Source organism: Haemorhous mexicanus, chromosome 1 (genome assembly GCF_027477595.1).
Source record: "Haemorhous mexicanus isolate bHaeMex1 chromosome 1, bHaeMex1.pri, whole genome shotgun sequence".
Lineage (NCBI taxonomy): Eukaryota > Metazoa > Chordata > Aves > Passeriformes > Fringillidae > Haemorhous > Haemorhous mexicanus.
In genome coordinates this window covers 100,545,415-100,570,874 of record NC_082341.1, presented here as the reverse complement: position 1 = coordinate 100,570,874, position 25,460 = coordinate 100,545,415, and the positions used below count along the sequence as shown (strand labels likewise).

The 25,460-nt window shown below is 41.1% G+C and overlaps 1 protein-coding gene across 1 annotated transcript; it reads right to left on the bottom strand.

The window, feature by feature from the left end:
- Positions 1-10,290: 10,290 nt before the first annotated feature.
- Positions 10,291-24,692, bottom strand: LOC132332758 (cytochrome b5). The gene is made up of 5 exons (XM_059857351.1): positions 24,458-24,692; positions 14,908-15,036; positions 13,198-13,227; positions 12,176-12,210; positions 10,291-11,361 (listed from the first exon to the last, which is right to left on the bottom strand). Exons 1-5 carry the CDS (start codon positions 24,599-24,601, stop codon positions 11,283-11,285), a joined length of 417 nt encoding a protein of 138 aa, XP_059713334.1. The 5' UTR covers positions 24,602-24,692; the 3' UTR covers positions 10,291-11,282.
- Between the last annotated feature and the right edge of the window lie 768 nt (positions 24,693-25,460).

Genomic DNA, 25,460 nt, shown 5'->3' with positions numbered 1-25,460 from the left:
CTTTGCTTTGGCTCTGTAGAGCTTTGGGATGGAAGTTTTGCTTTGCCTGAATTTGCCTAGACCTGCATGAGGCTTTCCTTTTCCTTGGTTTGATTTGTTGCTTTTACAGCCATTTTTCTGATGACCAAGTAGCTGCACTGAACTTGCACTGCTTGCCTTCCAAGGGTATAACCATGGCTTTTATACACGGAGTAGCAACCTGCAGCTCTTGTGTGGAGAGTGAAACTTTTACAGTCTTGGCAGAATGATTCAATGCAGGCCTGGTATGAGAGAAAAGGCTGCAAAAGTGGGCTCCTAAGGGGTGCTGTAGAGGAGCACAGGCACAGGATGTTGGAGACAGGGCATGGGCTGATGCCGAGCACTGCAGGGCTATAACTAGCACACCAGGGGGGAGCAACAGAAGTGCTGACCTGGAAGCTGAACAAAACCCATCTTAGGAGTAATGAAAATTTATTAAAAAAAAAAAAAACAAGGAAAAAAAAAAAAAAGAACAAGTCTCTAACCTAGCTAAAATGTACCATATATAGTAATTCAGATGTAACATGAAACTTCAGAACAATGAAGGAAGAAAAAAGCACAAAAGGTGCTGGGAAATATGAGCTTGTACTTATCCCACTGAAGAATTCTGAATGCTGTTGGCTGGCCATACCCACTCCCCCCAGGCTGAAGCCATTGGCCCAGAGGAACAGTGGAAGGGTGAGTGGAACACCAGAGGAAAGGGGGAGAGCCTACACCATGTGTGCATAATAGTTTTGACTGTACTGTTATTATTACTGAGGCTTTCTATAAATAATTTTGAAAAACAAAGAAACAAATTAACCTGCAGAATAACAACTTTTCTATTAGTCTGATAAGACTTCAGTTACACTTAATGCTAAATTCTTGGCTAAAGCTGGAGTCAGAGACTCGGTTTAAGGTGGGATTCATAGTTCAGGTTTGGAGAGTTTTTCCAGAAGAGCTTGGGCTGCCAAAGGGCTGTCAGGTGTGGCTGAGCTAAACCCATGTCATTCACTGTAATCCCTCCACATCTGGTACACGTCTTTGCATGTATCCCCAACTCCAAAAAAAGCATTGATCCCTGCTCAGTGATCCTGTGCAGAAGCAAAGCTCAGCAACTCTTGCACCTTTTTTAACATATCAGTTGCCTTGGTATATCCCAAATTCCAGCTGTGGCCAGGTTGTGGGTAAGGATAATGGCTCAGGCTTGCAGACGCCTGTGAGGAGCAGTAGGCTGGAGCTGAGTCCAACTGGTACCACCAGCACTCCAACAGCTTCCCAGCTGCTCCACTGCTTCTGCCTAAATCTGGAGGCTTGGAGGCTTAGTAAAGGCTGATGCTGGGCCAACAGGCAGGGAAATGGAGAGAGGCTTCCCATGGAGACTCCAAAACAGCTGACTGTCCCCAAAGCAGTCTCAGTTTTCCTTTAGGCTTCCTACTCTCTGTTGTCTCTGAACTTGGCTTCGGTCTGAAGGAATACATTACTCTGAACATTTTCCCTTCCAGTTTGGATACTGGAGCTTGGCAATGGCTCTTAGGCAACAGAAATAGTTAATTAAGCTGTGAACTTCTGAAAGGGGTTGTCATGCAACAGGGTCAATTTAACTCTTTTGCCTTGGACTCTGTCCTGAGACTGTTGCCTTCACATAGTCCAGAAGGACACAAAGTTCAAGTAAACAAAAGATTATTGGTCTGCTTGGGCAACTGGGAAGGACAGGAAAGATAAATTAAACTGCCTGGATAACCATAAAAAGATTGATTGTTGCCACTAGTGCAGGGATAGAGAAAGGATAAGAGGTTTATCCAAGTTTTGTGGTGACAAAAGATAGAAAAGACAACAAGAACAAAGCCTTTTCCACTTGTATTTATATGAAAATTATTCAGCACATAGACACTGAGTTAAAAATTTACTGAACTTGTAGGAGGGAAAAATTTCTTATAATTTCTTCTCTTTTTAAAAAGAAATCAAACCAAATGTAAAGACTATGCTTACTTAAAAGAAGATTAATCACCTTATATTCTTTTCTGTTTATACTCTTCAGGTTTAAAAATCATTTCCTAAGATTAAAACGGTTTTTTGAACCATCATTACACTGAAAAAAAAATAGATCCTTTTTTATCATTAAATATTTTAGTAAAGAATAATTTTTTACAGAGGAAAAGTCAACACTACTGTGATTCACAATGTTAGTTTCATTATGTCTCTGCAATTAAGCCAACAGCCTGACATAACTATATTCCTCATCCCATTGAAAACCTTTCTGACTGTTAATCAACTTAACAAGACTCCTGCAAGGATCCCAGCATATGTTCCCTTAGCACAACTTCGTGATGCCCTGCTTCTAAGGTCACTGAATCTCTCCTCATTAACATCTACTTGCGTGACACAGCTGATCCTGGCTCATCTTCAAAAGAACCCTGCAAAGCCCTCAGGGAACTGTTTGCTCTGAGAGCTTAGCGGCCTTCAGAGGTGCCTGTGGAAGGAGTCTTGCAAATCAAGCCACACTAGCAGGAAAGGAAGAGTTAGGGACGCACAAGAGGCAGCCCTGAGCCATCACCCTTGTGACCCAACCCGCTACGGCCAGGTCTGTTTAAAAACTTTCACCTGTAGCTTTCAATCCCTCTGCCACAGAGTCAGTGAATGCCTTCAGCCAACACACCAGGGCTGGCAAGCATTGTGGAAACACACAATACATGATAGGAATCTTCTGTGGTGGCTGTGCAGCACTTTTTCCTCCTCTGAACCGCGACTACTTAAAAACAATAAAATCCACTAGGAATGTAAGCATCTTCCAAAACCTCCCCTGGACACAGACCAAGCTCCTCCATGGCTGAGACCCCTGTTATTTCAGCAAGGTCAGAGGGAATTAGCCTGAACTTATGGTCAAGAAGCATTTGGACCAAAATTTGTTAATGGCAGTTTCCTTCTGCCTCTGCCTAACTTTCCATTAAAGGCACAGCAAAACTGGGGAAGTGGGACTGAGTGGGATGTTTATACAGAGCCCCCAGCTGCCCCTGCCCATGGCATGCTCTGCATCACCCTGCTGGGGACAGAAAAGCTTTGAAAGAAGAAAACACTGCAGCAGAACTCACAAAAGCTATGTAATTCCATATGGTATAGATGTGAAGGAAAAAAAATTAATGAATCAGCTCAACCTCTTAGAAAACCTTTTGTTCCTTACTGCTCACATTGTCTGGCAACAGAACAGCACTATGTTTGGGCTGAGTTCTTTGTCTTGACTGAATTTTGGCACAGCTACAAAACCCAGACACAGGTTTTGCTCCACAGGAGAAGGCGTTAAGGACTCAAAAGAATGTGGGAGAGAGCTAATCATTCTTAAGTAAAAGTGTGACCAGAAGTTTTCAAAACAAAACGAACTGCTCAGTTCTCAGTACCCAGAGATGAGCAGCTAAGTCTGAGAATTTGATTTATAATGAGAGCCTTCTTCAGTTGTTTACATATATCTCCATATAGGCAGCAAGATTTCAGCAGCACAGAATAATAATACAACTAGGCTTTGGCATTAAGTAACCTTTAGCTCAGTGAATCTGTTTACTTTAGCTCAGTGAATCTGTTTACTTTGCTCAAGCGTTTCTAATAAATACTGCCACTCTTTTATGTCTGTGCCTCCAAGAAGTGCAGCTACCTTGGCACTAGGTTTCAAGAAGGCTGGAGCGTTAATGGAAGAAGGGAGTGAAGGTGGCCAGCACAAGGCATCTCGTGAAAGCAGTTTCACTGGTACAAAATATCTTTAAACTGAGCCAATGGTGCCCATTTCAGAGGGACCATCCTGCTCAATGCAACAAAGCACTGCCAAAATGCTCAGCATGAGGATGCACTGTGATGTCTGAGGAGGCTGCAGCAGCTTAGCTCAGTGCAGCAGCAACATGGGAGGGAGCAGTCAGACAGGAGGACTGTCACTGCCCAAAGGTAACTTCAGAGACCCTCTGCAACTGAAAATCAGCACCAGTGAAATGTTGCAGGGCACTCAGAAAGTGGCATAAAAAAGTAACTCCTATTTATTGAGAAGAGTTTCTAAGACTTTTCAAATCCATGATTTTTGTCTTTGATGCCCATAGCCTGGAGCAAAACTTACTTTCATTTTACCAATTAAAAACTGCTAAAATTGCACTTACCTTCCTTATTTTTTTTCTATTCCCAGCAATTTAAAGAGCCCTGGTGAGTCCCATGCACTTTTGTATTTTGCTATCCTAATTCTAATTGCTGAAGTGTCTGGCGACATGTTAACTCATAATATAATTAAAAACTAGAGGATCTTTTGGATGCAAACCTCAGTATTTGAAGTGTTGGCAAACCTTCCTTTCGTCTTTAGAGTGGAAATCAAATCAAATTCTCACCTTGCAAAGTCATAAAATGTACCCCATGAAATTTTTATTACTAGGGCAGAGATATAAAATGCATATACTCTGAGTTGGGCACATTCAATTGTAAAAAGAAGGCTCACACTATTTCATTAAATGGAGGAACTGGGAGGTGGATGATAACCAGGGTATGTGGTATATATATATATATATACACACTAAGGTCTGAGCCACCTAAACAAAAGCCACGAAAACTTGGTTTGATACTCTTTTCTGTTTATGCTGCCTATAGTGTAACACATTGATAAAGATAGGCTAATTTTGTTCTACACATAGGAGACAAAATTTGTTGTATCCTGAGCAGCTGCTTGTGGCCTACACATCCTACAAGGATTTGTGGCCTACACATGACTGATTTATGCAACAAGATGCTAAAAGTACATATACCTAAGCAAAAGTGTTTCTGGAAGAAGACTGTTCTTTTTCAGGGCGTTTTGATGGCACTTTGTTGCATGGATGGGGTTGATCTCTCTAAGATGAACATTGTTGCCTGAGTTTAAAGTTTCTTTGAAATTTCAAATTAAAAATAGAGAAAGTGTATTTATTATATACTTTGGATATATTTTTGTGGAAATCCTGTTTCCTTCATGATATTCCTAGTCACTGACCTCCAGAGTTAACAACTGAGCCAGGATACAACCAACGAATAATAGAAATAATGATATTTGTATGACATATTCAAAATCTGTAAGTCCTTTTTCATTGTGTTAATAAAAGAAGCACTAAAGTAAATTTAGCCTTTTTCTTCTAATAGCATTGTTCTAGTGGATTCAAAATGAGAGTATTAAGGGAAGATTTCCCAGAAGACATTTCCCAGAATTGCCAGAGTGTTGTGTGCCAGAAGAAATAGGAGTCCCCTGGCTTGCTTTTCAATCACACAGCACAGCACACAGCTGCAGTGCCTCACAGCGCTCGCACGCCGGGGCACAGTCCCTGCCTAGCTTCAAGACAAAGCTTCTTGCCTTAATTCATTCCATGCTTCCGATTTTTAATTGTGCTGGTAGTTTACTTAGTAAACAAAAGAAAATCTAACAGATGAATAAATTTGTATTTATGAAGGAATTTACACTCATCTGTTTGCTTGCAAGCTGCATTACTGACACCCTTTTCAACAGTGTTACTGGAACTCCTGAGCATTCCAAACAAAATCAGAATCTGTTTGCCCAGATTAAGAAAGAAAACTCTTTCACACATGAGAGTGAAGTCCCTGCAACAATGGATTTAAAATATGTGAATTTTAAAGTACAAAAGGAACATAGTTTGGTGACTTGTTTTTTTAACCCTAGGCTGCTTTATTCTTTTTACTTGCATATGAGTTGTTGGAAGTAGGAAGGCCATCTGTTTTTAAGGGATTCATAATGAGCACGTGATAACTTCAAGAACAAACTGAAAGGTTCCCACATGAAAGTGTGTGACAAGTCTGGAGCTGCATTCTCATGCTTCATGCAAACCAGAAGCGAGGCCCAGCAGAAACTAGTGAGGTTACGCCTACAGGAATGATGCAGACATATCCAAACGCACTCTAAACTAGGCCAGAGTCTGCCCAGGCTGTAAAACTTTGTCCAAGAACCAGGATAAATATGCAATCAGCCCATCCGTTTCAGCAGAAACAATAATGCTGGATTCATAGCAGAGAGGAGAGAGTAAAAATCTCTGCACTTAGAAGTTAGGGCACAGAGCTTGGAAAGAAAATTTTGGACAACAGTCATTGTTTCACATTGTTTCTCTTTTTTTCAGCCACCCTCCCTGCTCTTCTTCATCTGCTGACACTTATTTGAAAACACCAATTTACTAAATGAAAAAACGTAATTTGTTTTGAAGAGTCTGATCCTGTAGATGTGCGTTATATGTGATCTGAGACAAAATCCCAGATCAAGACTCTCGTGGGACCTTGGGGCAGGATAATCTTGTCTGCCCAGGTTGGCACATCCAAGAGATGCTGAGTTTCTCAAGGCTGTGATTATCTTGCCTTCAATAAATTATCTTGCAATACATTATCTTGCAAGCAACCAAGACTAAGAGCAGCCCACCACCAGGAGCTACCTGAGAGCAGCTAGTTAGCTCTAAGTTACATACTCCAGCTTGTACTCTAGTTACTTGTTCATCCATATCCTCCTGCCTGAAGATCTCACCATGACCACAAAATACATAAAAACTAGCATTCTCAAATGTCTTTGTGACTTCCACAGGGTCAAAAAGTAGAATCACCTAAAAAATAAAACAAGGTTTTCTCATTCTGACCCCGGAAGCCGTGACTGCTCAAATGCAAACTTCCCTTGAGTGTTTTTAAATTGCTTGTCCTCCTCAGACTGATACAGAGAATGTTATCAACTGCAACACTACTCTGAAAATGGATCTAAATAAATGCAAGCTGTGAATCCACTCAGTTTATAAATAAAAGGATATATTTTTTTGTTTTCAGGGACCAGCCCACCTTAGAACCCTGCTTCTAAGGCTTCTAAAGCAGCAGGTTAAACTCTTCTTTCAAGTCTACCCTCAAGCACTACCACCTTTTATGGATATCTCCGCAAGCCACGTTGAGACAAGTGATACTAAAAGCATCAACTGCCTTCAGAAATCTGTGACAGGAAAACGATATTTCCTTTTTGAAAAAACATCACTAAGGAAAGCACACCCCTTGCTTGGCTTACCTTTTTCTCTCTATGCATGCCCTCCTAAACCTTTAAGCAGTTTCCAGAACACATTTCCCACTGCTGAGAGGTAAAACACCTATTAATTTCAAATAAAACATGGCTGATTTTATCCAAGGCCTAAATAGGTGGGACTCCAGCGACACAGTAGTGCTCTCACCCCGCAATCAGGGATCAATCATGTTTACCCACACACCAGGGTTTGTGGAAAAAGCAAAAATTTCTGTGGTAGTTGTGCTACTGGGCACAGTTCCTGGACTCTGGAGGTCTGCAGGAGCTCTCTAGTGTTCTCTCCAGAAACACCAAAAAAACCTTCCCTGAGGCTTTCCTGTGCCTAACTCTTTTAGACTGACAGTGCCATTTTGGTGAGCACAACTGACAGCCACAGGCAGTACTTAGGCTGTGTCTCCCTGAGTGCAGCAAACTGTGTAAGTATAGGCACAGGAACTATACTACACAGGATAAAAGTAAAAATCTACTCCCTTACAGATGAGACTGCAGTGCAATTGTGTTTATTCTGAGCTTTTTTTCAGCAGAATCATTATGGACCATTGCATGTTCCCAGTTTTAGAAAGTCACATTTTATGTCCCCACTTTTAAAAAATTTGCAAAGAAAATGTCAAGGATTGCTTTATGCACACTCCTACATGTAAGAAGATTAAGAACAAGTCTAACTAGTTTTTAGAAAGAATAGAAAATCCAGCATTAATCATCTACCAAGATCCAATGTTCCAACATTTTCTCATTAATTCATGTGCTTGTCTGCCCACCTACTTAAAACCTCAAAATATTTCAACACATAATGAATAAATCACAGGAAGGAATGTAATGAAGTATGAAAGTAAAGTGGAATTCAAATATATCATCCATCAGTTACTAGCTTCACCATAGATGTGGACAGGCATTAGAGCTAAGTAGAGAGGAGCATGAGTTTCCTCCTGCTTCTTGTTCCTTCTATGGCAATTCTGAAATCCTTTTCTATATTAAAAAAAAAAAATGCTGTAATACTGTTAATACTCTGTATGTTTTGTGCACACTTATATAGCTCATTCATTCCCACTGAGTTTCAGTCAAGTCATTGCCAGCCTTGCAGAAAATACAGGAAGTTTTGCTTCAAATGTCCATGAATTTATAAAGACTGTTTTACCCTCAGTAGTCAAACATACAGAAAATAAAAAATAGCAACTTTGCAATTTTTTTGTCTCTGGAGAAAATTTGTCTAGCTTGCCTAGCTTTTACCCCCTTACCAGCTTCTCTCTAGCATTCTGCAAAATCCTGACTACAGCATGGCAGCTACGGAAGGCATCAGACCAGAGAGACGGAGCAAGGAAGCCGGAGAAAGGAACAGCACACTGTTTTTCCCTTGTCATCTCACAGGGAGCAAGTGAACAAGCTGTGCTGGCTTTACTCCACAGACACCAAGAAGCAGCCAAGGCCATCTCCATTTAAGGGGGAGCTCGCCATCACTGTGCATTCTTGTGAACAACAGAGGACAGGCAAATAAAGGCCAAAAACGCAAAGCCCAAATAATTTAAGGCAGTGTAAACATTACAAGGTTGTACGAGTAGACAGTAAGACAACTGATTTAAAGCATCAATCATTAAAGTCAGCCTCTTTTAAAAAAAATTGTATTTATTCTCAGATAATTAGAGCAAGTACTTTCAGACTGGATCTGTGGACAAAGGATTTTGTTCTGAGAAGAAAGCAGACTGTCAGTTATTTTCTTTTTGCTGCCAAACTGTAAAAATATTGACTACTCTAAATTCACTTGCTTTTACAATTGCACAGTGTAGCAGGCGCAGGGCCACCTATGGCTCCGTGGAGGGATGTTTAGAGATAGGTATTTGCTGAGTCATAGGAATTGAACCAGGAGTCCTTACTCTGGTCCTCCAGGCCTGCTTATCTCTCTGTGACCCCATAGGCTAGTTTCCCTAACCCTTACAATTGGTCAGTTTTCAATCCTCCCTAACCCTATAAAAGAGGCTGTCTTGGCCCATTTCTTTTGGAAGAGCAGCTTCAAGACCCTTCGCGAGACCCTCAGAATAAACCATCGTGGAACAGTTGGCCGCCTTCTCCTCTCTCATTTTTCATCTGCCTTCCAGAAGCCACGGCCAGCCACAGCCCCTACGAGCAAGCTAAGAGCTGAAATCATAAAAGAGCTGATTTTCACTAAGAGCTGACAATCACTAAGCTTGCTAGGGGCCACGGCTGTGCTGCAGTCTGGCCTAGGGCACCCCAGCCTCCAGAGGGCTCAGGTATCCGGCCTTGAGACTGCTTGCCTGGGGCGCTTACCCTACGAGGGACCAGCTATCCGGCTAAGAAGCTAGCCCTGGTGGCTTCATTTTATTTTACAGCACAGTGATTCATTCCTCACCACACCGATATATATTTCCTCTTCTATTCATACTCAAAAGCTATAATCATCTCTAATACCCCTAAGGAAAGCAGATCTAACCTGAAGAGTATTGAAAAGGAAAATAAGCCTGACCATTTTTCTAGTTTAGCTCTATCTCCATTTACATTTTAAAACCCAAAAGGAATGTGTATCTCTAAGGAACAACTTGTAGCCACACCATTGGAGGGGAGTGCACATCTACATTAGCATTTTTACTTCTATCAGTTATTGAAGCACTGCCTACTTATCTGTACTCGCCATGGTTCACATTGTGGAAATTCCCTGCACATGCCAGCCAGAATACTTTTAGATGGGACTGAGCTTCCATAGCTACTCTAGGGACTTGCATAAATATCCAGTATACAGGACTGAAATAGAGCTACACCATATTAAAACTCCAACAAACACAGTATGGGACAAAAACATTTCAGAGCTAGTGTTTCACCTTACAGATCCACTTTAATTGCACTGCTCTGTCTACTGATGTGGACATACTCATCTGTCTGAAATTCTTGGAAGGGGAAAGCAGAGCTTTCTATAGTTGCCCCTTCTTTTTTGCCTTGCTACATATGTGGGCTCAAGTGTTGTTTTAAAAATTAAACTTAGATTTAGTATTTAAAATCACAAATTAAGTTATTACATCCTTTTTAAAGGTTATCTATAAAACTACCAATAAAGCTTGAAGTTTTAAACTCTGTTTCACCACATTCAGAGGGAAAGCCATGGAGAAACATGGACAAAAGTTAGTGCTTGATGTGAAGCTAATGGGAGCTACTGGAAGTGCACTTCTGAGAAGTACCCCAATAGGATGGTCCCTTCCAGGGCCTCCAAAGAATTTGGAAATGAAGGTGATTGAGCCAGCAGGTGTAACCAATTAAACTTTTATTCATGATCATTTACATATGACTAAAAATGTTCACCACAAAATACAAACTTGTAGTTATCTTGTATTCAGCAGTAAAAACAGTCACCTCTTCATAGTAAAGCACCAAAGCACATAACAGAAGAGTCAGAAATAGATTTAATTTATCAGTTTTTCCCCTCACAATGTACTTGACAAAGCTGAAGATTTCATTGAAGGCTAAAGTTCCAGAACAAATTCTACAGTCACCTGAGTATTTGGCAGGAACAGTACTATTTAGCAGTAGTTACTTTTTTCTGCCTTTTTTTCACAAAAATGGGACAGACATAATTGGGCCAAACACTGAGTTTCATTTCACCTGAATTTTTCAATGGGAGACAAACAGAACAGTTTGTTAGTAGGAGTTCCTACAAAAAACTATAAGAGCAGTTGTTAAAAAATATTAAAAAAACCCCAGCTCATCATAGCTGATTGTTAGGGCCCAACCCACTTCCAGGCACCTATAACTCCACTCAGTTTTGTTCATTACATTTAACTTGCATTTCATTCATACTACATTTAAAAAGACAACATGATTTTTTTTAAGTTAAGTTGTGTACATGTACACAGTTTTGGTAGTTTTTTAAAGCTGTAAAAATGTATAAGTAAAGAGAGTCCTAATGACCCTATTACAGATTAAAGAGAAATAACCAGAATCAGCGTTACATACAAAATAATATTCTACCACAGAAACTAATACAGTTATCAAGTAACTCATTAGAGAATAAAAGTGTTATTCAAAAAGAGAAATGGTGCCTTTTTATCACTTCACAGCAGCATATAAGAAGGCAACATTAAGAAAAGTGCACAGCAGAAAAAGAATTGTTTCATTTTCTGAAAAACTTGAATTTTTCTTCAGACATCAGGCTTTTCTCCAGGAACATATTGGGTTAGGACTGCTTATATTTTCTTCCAGAGAAGGTATTCTCTTCTTGCATTACTCCTCAGTAAGGCGCTTACTCTGACATGTAGGAACGATACATGAGGGCCACGATAATTGCTGCTATTGCTGGGATCACCCAGTTGGACCATGAACTAAAGGGAAGTTTTTGGAAAAGCAGTTTAGGAAGAGACAACCAGAAAGTTATAAAAAGAAAAAAACAAAAAAAAAAATGCAATGGCAACATAACACCTGGATTGGCCTGTAATACTCCAGACAAGGGAAGAAGCTTGTACAGTAAGGCTCTGTACTAAAGTTTACAAGAAGTTTGCTTACTAGAGAAGAGTAAAACCCTAGGCACATTAAAAATCATGGTGTGCTGCCCAGAATGTCATCCATTCAAAAGCTATTTAAGTAGCAGCATCACATGACACTTCTAACTCCCAAACTCCCCACCCAGAGGGTCACAGAAGAGTCATCTGAAGTTTCAGTAGGCAATTGTCAGCAGGATATCACTTCACAAAGTTTTTGATTCAGTGGTATTACAAAGTGTTTTGCAACCCCTTCCCAATTCTGACATATCTTCGTTCTTACACACAGAGTCCTCTTATTTCCCTTAGATGAAATGGTAGTAGCAAATTTTAAAAGCAAGGCATCCATGTCAGTAAAATAGTTGGCAATAGCACTAAGAGTCTTCCCTTCATGTGACAGACTCCAGAAATAAAGGCCTGTGCCAAACAAACCATTTGGTAGATACTCACACCTGCCAATATGAGAGAAGTATCTACCTAGTAAGCTGCCACACTTGTAAAATGGTACATAGATGCATGCTTAGACTTCACCAAGAACAGAAATTTTCATGCACCACCCCCTGATAGCTCAGCTTCCAGCAGATAAAAGCTATTCAGCTTTTTAACCTTCAGAAAATCATGAGGCACTTCAAGTTTGCCATCAGATGTCATACTGTACCTGGAAGTAGACTGAACAGTGGTAATAAGAGTTTCCTGGAAAGCAAAGCATAAGAAGATAGTTACTTCAGGAGACAAACCTCTCCACCTTAACTAGCCCCACAGTTTCTCAAAACTCATCAAATGAGACTAATTCAGAAACAACTCAGAGCATGTATTTGGGAAGCATTTTCTCTTAATTCCTACAGCAGCTCTGTTGTATTATAAGCTAGCTAGTAGCAGTTCCTATAGCTAACATTGCATCAGGTTCCTAAAACATTATCTACAAATATTTTGCTACAGGTTTTCTATGAAGCTGACTTCAACCTTGGGTTACATTTGAAAAATTTCAGTCATCTCTAAGACAGAAATTGTTTCCTTGACTAAAATCAAATTGAAAAAACTTGGAATTAATTCACAAATATTTTTTATATCAAAACTACATAAAGAAAGTTACTAATTTACATCTACAAGGCTTATTAACTTAGGGGTTTTAGTGTGGTGTTTCAGATAGTGTAAATATCAGTCAAATTGTTTTAGCTGTTCCTGATACTGATTTGGACTTGTTCTTTTTCCACAGAAAAAGCAGCACTACACGGCCAAATCCCAGCTGGGTACATGTGCACAGTTTATATGAAGACTTATTAATTTGAGTAACTCTACTTGTGTATGACCCTAAGTTTATTTTAAAAATCCAAGCACTAAAACCCTACCTAAATTTAGTAGTGCATGATCCATCACTGCAAAATTACTAGCTTTGGTACCAGAACATTTGTAATTAATTTAAAGAAAGGAGGATTTTGCTGTAGTATAATGCCATCACACTTAATAACCCCCAGGTATGAAGCCATACAAAGAAAATAATGGTTAAGGGAAAGAACAATTTGAAGCAGTATCAACAGGTCTAAGAGATTTAAAACCTGAAACATCACACTGAAACTGAAATTTTTATTTTTCTGGGGGTATATCATTCATACACAGACAGTAGGTCACTGTCTGTAATGCCCAAAATAAGCAATTTGGCATTTCAAGAAAGACACTTACTGTTGGTTTCTGAAGCTTGGATCTATCATCCTGCAAGAGAAAAGAGCAAGAAACATTTAGACAAAATCTGAAGCATTGAAAACAAAACCAAATTCACACAATTTATCACTAAATTCAGTTTGCAATTCATTCTGTTAATGTGTAAATATTTTTCCCTAGGTAAAAACAGACTGGCAAAGGAGCAGATGTCAGTGATTGATTTTGTGCTAACATAAACAAGATCACTTCCTTAAATAATACTTCCCAGTATGCAACGAAGAAGTGAAACCTGAGCCTCCAACAAATTTCATTATTCTTTGTGCCCATGTTTTCACCTTTCCTTTGTCTCTGGAAAATACATAACCTTAGCTTATACGTTTACTGCAATCATATTGATTCTGCTTACTGGACTTGCACTATCAGGTAAAGTCAACTAACTGGTTGTGCCAATGTTCACTGGACCAAAGGTCCCAAAATCTAGGGATCTTTCATAAACTCAAAGTTCTGCTTAGCACAGTCACATTCATTACAAAAAAGCCCAACAGCGTATAATCCTGTCGGTGCTGTATTTGTACATTACACTACCAAGCTGTTTGTTTCATATCAAGTGAAAACAGGCACTTGCCAAACAAGGAAGAACTGGACTGATACCCATGTTAAGAACATTAGTGGCATCAGAAATAGATGGCAAGCCTGCAAAGCCCCAAATGCAAAAATGTGCATCAGAGCCAAACCACTTCTTATTAGGACAAGCTACACTAGTAATATTTATCAAGAGATCGCCCGAGACGAAAGAGACAAACAAGAGCAGCAATCTTACTGTCAAATAGGCTACTCAAGATGGTAATTTTTACCCCAAAACATACATGAAACAAGAGGAAAAGAAGAGGCAGGAGTGGGCAGTAAAGTAGAGCAGATGGGCACTCTATCAGCCTAAACCTCCAAAAAGTGGTTTTCAACTATTGAGATGCAGGAGAGTTTAACAGTGGTCTAGCTGAAGGAAGCCAAGGCAGCAGCTCCGTAGCTAGAAAGAAATACTTCAAAACTTGAGACAGCAGAAAGGTGCTCATTAAAAGTACAGGAAATGGGATGGACAGTATAAAAGAGAGGACATGACAGATGATCCTAGTGGGAACTGATCATAAACAACCCTGACAACCATAAGTAGGGAACCATGATACAGCTAAAAATGGCAGGAGAGAAAGAGGGAAAGACAGAGCAACAAACTAGAAGTACAATGCATATAATAACCATCTTCTAGACATATATATATGAAGAGCCAGGATTGCACCCTTTGATGCAGGTAGGAGCCTGGCAGATAGGTATTTACAACAGGGAAGGGATTAAAGTGGTTGTTCAGTAGTCACTCTGCATAGTAGCATAAGAAAAGGTAGACATAGACATTCTGACATACCACCTTCAGGGTTACAGAGTTTCATTACAAAGCTGACAGTGTATACCAGAAATAACACGATTCCATGTTCAGTTTCTTCAAGAGCTAAGCTGTAAGGCAATTTAAATCACCAAAAGATGTGACTATCCTTATGCTACACTAACCAAATCCCTTCACACTGGGGGCACTATCTTAAATCTAGCTCCATCCACAAACAGCTGCAGGACTGACATCCAACCAAACTAGCAGCTCTTGATTTTGAAGTAATTACCAGACAAGTAACTAGACACAAAAGCAGTACAGCAAACACAAAAGTAAGGATATGCTCATATACTCACAGGATGAAGTTCCCCAACAATAAAGGATTCTGACAGAGTCCTTGCATCTGTGGAATGGCCAACATCTTCGAAGTTCTCAGTAGCATCTCCTCCAGCTTGCTCCCTAAGGACCTCTTCACCTCCTGGGTGCTGCAATTTTTAATGAGTCTGAATTTGTTACTGAAATACATTTCAAATTCTAGAAATGGAAATTCTGCATTTTTACATTTCTAAAATTAAAAAAAAAAGCAAAATCACCTGCTGGACTTTCTAAAGCAAACGTAAGCCTTTCTGAATAACTAGAGAGTTTTATGTACTATCTGAAGCCAAAACCAAGGAAGCTAAGTCTCTCTGTCATTGGCAAAGTAGCAGTAAGAGGCATTACCCCTTGCAACTAAAGCACTTAGAAAGTTGTGTGGGAATCAGTTTGTATTTCAACAGCACAACCATAATCTGAAGTAATATTCTGTGTTTTCACTTCTTTAGGAAATGTGTATTGTTATCCAAGTAATATATGCATTATACAGCAGAAGGATAAAAGCCAATAAGTTATTAGCTGCAGCAAGAACATTGCAGGAAGATAAAAAATCTGTTCACAAGATGTGAATCAAGCATTGGCAAAACAAGCTGGCAAGGTGCTAAGGAATCTGACCTTCTAATTAATCCTGGTTTGAGCAGGGAGGTGGGCCAGATAAGTTTAAGGGTCCTTTCCAAAACAAATTATGGTACAAATATCAAGACAGCTCCTTTGGAAGTGATTAAGCACAAACTGAAAGCTCACTCAAGACCTTAGAATAGCAATTTGGTTTTCATAGACTATGGAATCCCAAACCACATTGTTGATAAAACCCTTGAGATACAGAGAAGTCATCTCCCGGGATCTTCTAATACCTCAATCCATCACCATTGCCTTAACATAAACCCCTGTTCTCCATTAACTTTTATTCTTCCCCAGAATGCACTTCAGGGGTTTTATGAAGAACATTTTTATCTATCAAATAACTCTGACTGAATATACTGCAAGATCTATCACATTATCTAGTTTAGCGCATTCCCTCAGCTCCCAGTTACTTATTATGCAACAGGTAACACACCACAAAAATTCACAACTCAACTTTCAAGCAGGAAAGCGTTACATAAACATTGGGAATGATTAGGTAAACAAGTTAAAAGCACTTACTAGTACTGCGTTGGATTAAGGCAGCCATGGAATAGATATTAGCACTTTACCAGTAGTAGAGAAGATACAAGGCTTTTGAAGCTCAATTCAGTTTTTAATGCTTCAGAATACAAGATATAACAGTATGGAAAATAGGCAAAATTTCCACAATTTAGTGTCATCTCGTGGGGAGCACAGCTGACTAAAAAGCCCACAGGTTAAAGAAATGGCATTACTACTAGTCTAGGCAATTCAGGTTAGCGCTTACTTCAAATCCTCCTATTAATCTCCTATCAAAATTTCTCTTCTGACAAAACCAGTATTTGTTCATACAGTTGAACTAAACTACTACTATGAATTTCCAACAGTACCACAACTCCATAACTTGAATCTTCACATTAAAGGCAGACATTTATTTTAACAGATTAAGGAAGTTGAGGGAAAAAAAAACCCCCAACACAACACTTTTTAAAGAGCCAAGATACCACAGTTATTAGGGTAAAGGATCCCTACCATGACTAAGCAAAAGCAAGATTAAGCAACTGATAGAGAGATTAGACGCAGCAGCTGAGCCAAAAAAGGTCAGAAGAGTACAGAGTAAAGATTATGCAAGCAACCTGAAAATATGGCATGCTCACCAAAATTCTGTCCTTGGATCCTTTCTGCTAAGTATTGAGGGAAAGGACTGGACAAAAGTTGAAGGAGCACTCAAGTTCAATGCCTTGAAATGGCACTTAAGAAGCTGAACTTGGGTCTAACCAGCACACCCAGACATTACCTCAACCAAATCTTTACAGAATTTCTTCAGCAATGTGGGTTTGGGATTTTTAATACCATGCTAAAGAACTGTACCACCCCAAGTAGAAAAAAATATGTACCAACTTCAGCAGAAAAGGTGGCACAACTCCTTGGAAAACATGCTTGACAAACAAGGTATCAACAAGCAGCAAAAGGCCCCACAGTTAAACCAACCATAAAGCACCAGCAGCGTAAGCAATACGTAAACTCCTACTCATGCATTGCAATGAACCCAAACCCCATTCATACAAGCACATAAAATATCAGTTACTCCAGCAAGTCACGAAGATCACATGGTTTACACTACCTCACCAAAAAACATCTGCCATCCAGCCAAACAAGTGGATACCTACCAACATAACTGCATCTGCATTAAAATTACTTCATGGAGTACTTGAACAAACTACTTGCACATTGCCAGCTACAGAATGATCATGTACTAACTTGTGCTCCCAAATCCCTCCCTTGAGCACTACAAAGCAACGCAGCAGTATGGGCAGCACCACAGAGGCACTCCAGCTTTCTCTGCAGAACTAGTTTTTTTTCTAATTAGCAACTAATCCCTCTGTCTACAAAACCACAATATTAGTATCAAGACAGTGACTGCAACCAACATCTCTACCAACCCTCTGACTGACTATCACAGGTCAGCTGAAGAGAACAAATTCACCCTGACCTCAGCCACTACAGCTGGAAAACTGGTAATTTTTTTTTAATAACATGAGCAAGACTAAGTATGGAGAATCCCATACAGAATTCCAAACTTAAGCCATCTACCAGATAATGTTAAATATAACCTACTAGACACTGATGGAAGTACTTTGAAACACAACACTTTGCTTTTAGATGCCACCTCTGCCTAATTATATGAACTTACAAACTCTCCGTAAATAACTGCACATAATACATGCAATTAATGAAAAGATTTCACCTCCCATAATGAAAGAGAGCAACTGTAATGTCTCACACAAAGGGCAAGAACTGACTCTTCTATCAAAAAATGAGCATCTTTCATGGTTGGATGAATTTCCCAAAGCTTGTTTATACAAGGCTTTTGTTCATGATTCTGCCTGGTAAACAAAGCCTGCTACCAGAATTGCTTCTTTAATGAAGATCCTCTGGACAGACCCTGGAACTGGAAAGCCCACAAGGTTATACAGATAGTGACTCCTAAACCAAAATCCTGTTGAGAAAAGTAATCTAAGAGTTCTTGCAGGTAAAAGTGTACTTCAGGGGAAATGAAAAAGCTTTTGATGATAAATTAAGACAGCCTAGCTCATTCCTAGGACATTCCCAATGTAACAAATAATCTAAGCTATGTGCGTAACAAATGCCTATACAGAGCCAGCACTGGTACAGAGCACAGATGAATTCCTAACAGCAGCACATTAGAAAGTTTTAGACAAGGCAAATATGCAGTTAATCTTGTTGCTCTCATCTGGGTCAAAAGTCCATCTCACCTCATCCTGAATACCACCTTTTCTCCCCCTTGCTACGGTCATGCAGATTTCTCAGTGTCATAGTTCAAGACTCGATTAAACCATAACTACCTTAATTTGCAACTCCTGTGCCCCCTCCCTTCCTATACGAGGGGAATGAAACCTAGGGTCCAATTTAACTTTTAGGAAGATCAGCAAATGTCCCCATTAGTGGCAGTCTCATAAGCTTACATTTCACTTTCTGCACTACAGGAATGAAAAGCAGAAAGGGGGCAGTAACAGAGCCAGGAACACCCAAAGAACCTCACCTCTGTTATTCAGGACAGACAGACAAATGCTTGCTTATTTCAAGGGCATTTTCATGTAGCCTGAAAAGAGTCCTCCAAATTACTTCTATCATCTTTTTAAGTTTCAGGACAGAAACTGACAGCTCATGTAAAATGTCAGGAGCCTAGGAAAGATGATCTCCCTCTGAAAGTGTATTTTTGAAAACTATCATTAGGCTTTTAGATGAAGTGCAAATGAAATACCTAGTAGCTTGGTGCCTGCCCTAGTTTCAGCTGAGATAGAGCTGCATTTTCTTCTTGGAGGCTGGTACAGTGTTGTGCTTTGGATTCAGTGATATGAGAGGTTATGATTCAGCAATATATGAGACCAATCAGTGATAACACACTGACGCCGCAGTTGTTGCTAAGAAGCACTTACCCTAATTCAAGGGCTTCTCAATGTCCCATGCTCTGCCAGCAAGAAGGTGCACAGGAAGCCAGAAAGGAGCACAGCCAGGACAGCTGATCCAAACTGGCCAAAGGGGTATTCCACACAGAATATCAGGCCCACTATACCAGCTGCAAGGATTTGGCTGGGGGCTGCAGCTTGCTGCCTGGCAATGGGCTGGACATGGGTTAGCATCTCTTTTTGTCTTCCTTTTTATTTTATCGCAATTATTTTATTTTATTGCAATTATTTTATTTTATTTTATTTCAGTTATTAAACTGTTCTTATCTCAACCCACACATTTTATATTTTTTCCCCTAATTCCCTTCTCCATCCCACCAAGAGGCTGTGGGGAACAGTGAGCAAGGGGCTGCACTGAGGTTAAACCCCAACAGTGCCCATTTCCTGACTTACAAATCAGTTACAGCTTGCAGAGTTTCACATATATATGATAAGAAGTGCTATTTCTTAAAACATTTTCAAATTCCCCTGCAAGCTTCATCAGAGCTTGAGGAAGCGTTAACACTGGATTTAATCCTCAGACTCCAAGGTTCTGCAGGAACAGTACCCATGGCTCACTGGCAGACTCCAACTGTGTCAATAAAGGCATCTTTAATGCAAGCTGATCATGACTATAAACATGGAAGGCATTATGCTACTCCTCAAGACCCTCACACTGCTTGAATGTAACTTATTGCCACATAGGGGAGAGAACATTTTTCATCCTGACACAATAGAACAATATTTGCTTTTTGCACTTTATTTGACCAGCATTACAAAACACATTTAGTGGCAGCTGTCCATTCTAGGAGAAGCTTAGGAAAAGTGCTATGGATGCACAAGTTCATACCATATGGAAAAAAAAAATACCAATAATGTTTTGGCTGAATTCTTAGACCACCAGCAATTGAATAAATCTAAATAAGTCTGTATTACAATAATATTAAATGAATGCCATAGTTGGTTTCCAGAACAAGAAACTCCTCATATATATAATTATCTACAATACAGATATATGTATTGTATGACATCCTGCTGTGAGTACACATGCATTTCTAGTAGCTAAATGACACAGGACCTTATCCTGGTTTTGGCTAGGATACAGTTCATTTTCTTCTTAGTAGGTGGTACACTACAGTGCTTTGGAAATAATGAAAATAATGTTGTTAGTGAACTGATATTTTGACTGCAGCCAAGTAGTGCTCACCTAAGTCAAGGACTTTTCAGTGTCCCACGCTCTGCCAGTGGGAGCACAACCAGGACAGCTGACCCAAAATGGGCAAAGGGATATTCCATACCACAGAATGTCACACTCCATCCTCCACTGGGAGGAGCTGTCTGTGAGCCACCAATCGCTGCTCAGGAACAGGCTGGGCATTGGTCAGTGAGTGGAGAACCCATACATACTGCACCATTTGTTTCTGTTGGGTTTTCTGTTTTATACTTCTCTCTCTCCTTATCATTACCATTACTGTTACATTTACTTTATTTTAATTATTAAACTGTTCTTATATTGACCCACAGAACAGGCCTTTTTCTGATTCTCCTCCCCATGCACTGGGCAGGAGGGCAAGTGAGCCACTGCATGGTACATGGGTACTCCATGGGCGTAAACCACAACACCTGAAGATAAGGAAAAGGTTCCCCAAATCTTCTGCAACACAGGTCTGACAGCCTTTAATGACAAATAACATCAAAATTTCTGGTTTCAAGAATACTCTTTCTTGCCAACACCTTTTAAACAATGCATTCCAAAAGCTGAGGTTTCTAGATTTCTTCTCCCAAACTTGGAAAATAAGAGAAAATTCAGAGATGAATATTCAAGCTATGAATTTTCCCCAACATCTGCCACTTAAAAACACACAAAAAAAATCAAAATAAAAAAAACCAGAACAAAAACCAAAACAAACAAAAAACCCAACACAACAAAAAACCAAAGGGGGAAAAAAAAAATCGAACTGACTAAAAAAAAAAAAAAAAGCAGTTGCTAGAATCCTCATTAACCCCATAGATAAGATAACAAAGCACACAATTGTTTCTTCATTCAGCACTTTTTCTGTATTTCAGATGACCTTTAAGCTTTGTACTTTAGGAAGCCAAGCTACTATGGGTCACACCATGCGATGCCTCCACTCCCAACACACACATGTCACCCTCCCCAGCCCATTTCCTATCTAACTTCAGTCAAGTGTTCACAGAGGCTGATTGTTCCCCAAAGCCAAGTTCCACTGAACAGCTACAAGCTCCAGGAAGACGCCACAGCTGGACAGAGGGAGCACACCCTTTAACTACTGCAATGGAGTGAAAAACAGCACCACACTTTCACTTATTAAGCACAAGAGCATCCAAGGTGACTTCAGGATTGAAGCCCAGTAAAGTTTTCAAGTTCATCATTAATAAGAAAATATTTCCAGAGGTTAATGCAGTAGCTGAAAAGGGCTTATTGGTTTAAGAAACAGGACAGGTGAGCTTAGCTGCTGCTCCCAGCCCTTCACCCCCCAGCAAACTGATACTTACGTACTAGTTGGGAAGAGTATGAGTGAGGTGACACTTTAGCAATCCACCCTTTTTAATACTATTGGACTTTGAAATTTCAGTGGTCCACATTAAAGTCGTAAAATATGTTAAGCTTTTCTACTTCCAAAAGGAACTGCAAGAAATACACCTGAGTTTATCCAATTATGTTTTTGAAAGAGCTAACATAATCCCCACTTTGAGTAGGGTTTACTGAATTATGGAATGAACTAGCAAGAGGCTAGCTTCCCTTCCTCCTCAGCTGTCACATGCCTCAGGGCGTCTGACAGTATCAAAAGAATTCACACAACACTTGATAAGTTAACTAAGTACCAAAAGCATTAAAAAAAAAAAGGTTAAAAAAGTGCTCTATGAAGTATCTTAATTGAAGAGTTCCATAACAAAAATCACCAACACAATGAATAGTAAAATGCTGAAGAACTTTCCCAAGGACTGTAGCTGCTTCACTTAAAATATGTTGGGTAATTATTTCCTACAATCTCATTGATTATCTCAGAAGGTCTTGGAAATTTCAGCTCAAAACCAGCCATGTTCTCCTGAAAGCTGTTTAATGTGAGGTTGAAGTCTGACTTATGCTTACCAGAGCGTCTCAAGACAACCCCCACATTGCCCAAAACCCAACTATTTAAATATTTACAAACGGAATTCTTTTGATATGCTACCAAATTATCAATGTTGGCCTGAAGGATGAAAATGAGGTTTTCTTTGAGAAATTTACACAAGGTGATGCCTCTCAATATTTACCAATTGCACCATATGTACTAAAGAAAGAGGCTGTGCAACTACTTAAAATCAAAAGCTCATTAGATCCTGGATTTTTTTTGTCCCATTTTTTTTTCTTGGGTGGAGTTAGGTTTAGGGTTTTTCTAAGGTGTGGGTCTTTTTGTTTCTGCCTCCTCAATCTGTATAAACAATACAATTATGTATTAATCAAAACTGGTCAAGTTCCCAAAAGCTAATTCAGTTTTGCATACTACACAAAAAGCTGCATTCTCCTCTAGAGCTTCTATAATTAAATTGGCCCTGACTGTATAACCATATAGCGATGTCCATAACTGATGGATGAAGATGACCAGGGGCAGAGCTAGATGAGAAATAATGAAGGAAGAGTCAGTAGATCAGTTTCATAATCTGCCTTGCTGAAAAGCCAAACAATTTGCATTGACACACAGCTTAAGAATGAAATACTACCTGTGTCAACACTGTCTTTGAAAAACCGCTCGTCAACCCTCCTTTGCAAAATGCTCAGTTTTTCCTTTGAATTGGAAGTGTTTACAAGCACAAAAATCAAGATGGGGCTACAGAACTACTGATGCTTAAAATCAGTCATGCCTCTACCCATCTAAACTGTATTCTTTAAGAAATTAATACGAATCTACAATACGCTTTTTAATTAGTTGCTTTTAGGAAGAATTTCTTCACAGAAAGAATGATTAGACATTGAAATGGGCTGCAAAAGAGGCAGAGTACTCACTGTCCCAGACAGTTTTAAGGAAAGACTGAATGTGGCACTTACTACCATGGTCTAATTGACACAGTGGTGTTTAGTCAAAGACTGGACAAGATCTCAGCGGTCTTTTCCAATAAATTGATCCTGTGATTCTATCTTTGCTAACTGGGAATATAGAGCAAGGGAGAAAACTCAAAATATCTAAATCCCAGTGCCATTAAATTACTGAAAAAAAAAAGTGTTAGTTTAATTTCTGAATAATGTTTTAGTCAAATAACTAAAATGCTTCTTTATTAACCTTGACTATCAATGATTACACCAACTGCTGTCTGCCAGAGATCAAAAACATCAACCACTAACTGGGAAGAAAAAAGCCCAACAAAACACGGCCAAAGGAACTGAACTCACCTCTAGTGCTCTACACTAGAGCTGGAAGTGGTGCAGCTTTGTGGCACCACACTGCATCCCCACACAGAGCGGATTAGGGCAGCAGTAAGAGCCGCCGTAATTTTCTGAACCTGACTGCCTGTACTTAAAGCCACATCTGCCATGTCCTGCAAAAAAAGACCACTCAGGGCTTAAGGCTACCCAGGATGTACTTACCTGGCAGACAGGAGCACAAAGTACCGTGAGCAAGAGACTTTACCAAGGACTGGATATAAGGAAGAATTTTCTTACATTGACAGGAGGGAGGCATTGGCACAGGTTACACAGGGAAGCTGGGAATGCCCCATCCCTGCACGTGTTCAAGGACCAGGGCTGGGACTAACCTGGTCTAGTGGAAGGTGTCACTGCCCTTGGCAGGGAGCTCGAATGAGATGAGCTCTAACGCCTCTTCCAATCCAAACTATTTTGTGATTCTGTGACTATTAGAGTAACCCCAAGATCTGTGATATTCTGCATGCTGTGGTACTTTCCTTCCTCTTTGTGAAGTTTCTTTCCTGTTCCATAATACAATACACACTACACTAGGGTGAAGAGAGGAGTTGCTGACCTTTTAGTTCATAAGATAATATAGCCCTGGGTCCCAGATGAGTCTTCACTTTTAATTGTTTTCACCTGGCACACCAAAGCAAGAAGCAGATGGATTCCGACCCACTCTTGGAACCCAAGATTCACACACCCAGCCCGTCTATGTCAGCCCCCAATACTGACTACAGTTTTTCCTCCCTGTCCTTATTTACTAGAAATTCTAATCCGAAAGTTTCAGGCGGGCGGGGCGCACAGGGGATGACCCAGTAGCGTAGCCGGCGCACGGCACTCGCGGGTTTCTCCTGCCCGGGAGGAGCCCGGAGCCCGGGCCCGTCCCGCTGCTCCTCCTCCAGGGCGCTATCGCGGCGCCGAGGGCGGCTTCCACGGGCCGGGGCAGGCGGACGGGAGCCGCCAGGGGCACAGCACGGGGAACGGGGGAGCCGCCAGCGAGCCGGCCCCGAGGGCCTCCGGTGCCCTCAGCGTCCCGGCAACGCGGGCACCCACCTCGTCCAGGAACTTGGTGACATCGTAGATGCGGTTGTGGATAATGATCCAGGTGCTCTGGCTGTTGTTGTGTTTCTGCACCTCCTCCAGCCGGTAGTAGCGGCCCCGCCACGACTCCTTCCCGGCCTCGCTGGAGCCCGCCATCTCCTGTTCCGTGCCGCACCGTACAGACCGCAGGCCGATACCCCACACACCGCCGGGACCTCGCCACAGGCCCTATCACCACCCGCCAGCGCCCCGCCCCTCCCGCCCCTCCCGCCCTCTCATTGGCGAAGGGCAATGCCACTCAAAGCAGACGGGCAGCCTGGCGGCTGCCGTGGCGGCCAGAGGCGGGACTTTGAAGTGATGCCCCGCCGCTCTCACCTCCCCGCCGTCCTGCGTGACAGGCCGGAGGCGGGCGGTGCCGGTGCCGGTGCCGGTGCCGGTGCCGGTGCCGGTGCCGGTGCCGGGGCAGTCCCGGCTGGTCGCGGACGGGTCTCCGTCGGTGCCGGGCGTTGCAGTCGCAGCTTCTTTACTGTCAACTTCCTGGGGTGCTCACCCCAGCGCTCGCCATCTTTGGCAGCGGTGTGCGCCGCGACGAGCTAATCGCTGACTTGCAATGTAGAACCGCATTGGAATGGTTTGGGTTGGAAGGGACCTTTTCGGTCATCTAGTTCCAATTCCCCTGATAGGGGATCACTAGACAAGATTGCTGAAAGTCCGATCCAGCCTGGCCTTGAACACTTCCAGTACAAGAAAGATAAGGATCAGCTGGAGAGTGTACAGCACAGGGCCCCAAAGATGTTTAGGAGTCTATAGCACTTCTTATGGGAAGAGACACAGGGAGCTGTCAGACTCTTCAGTGAGACAGGACGAGGAGCAATGGCCATAAACCAAAACAAAAGAAGTTTCACCTTAACGTGAAGACGTTTACATTGAGAGTGGCACAGATGGGCCGGTCGGGGCCGCCCAGAGAAGTTGTGGAGCTCCTCTCTCTGGAGACATTCAAAACCGACCTGGACGT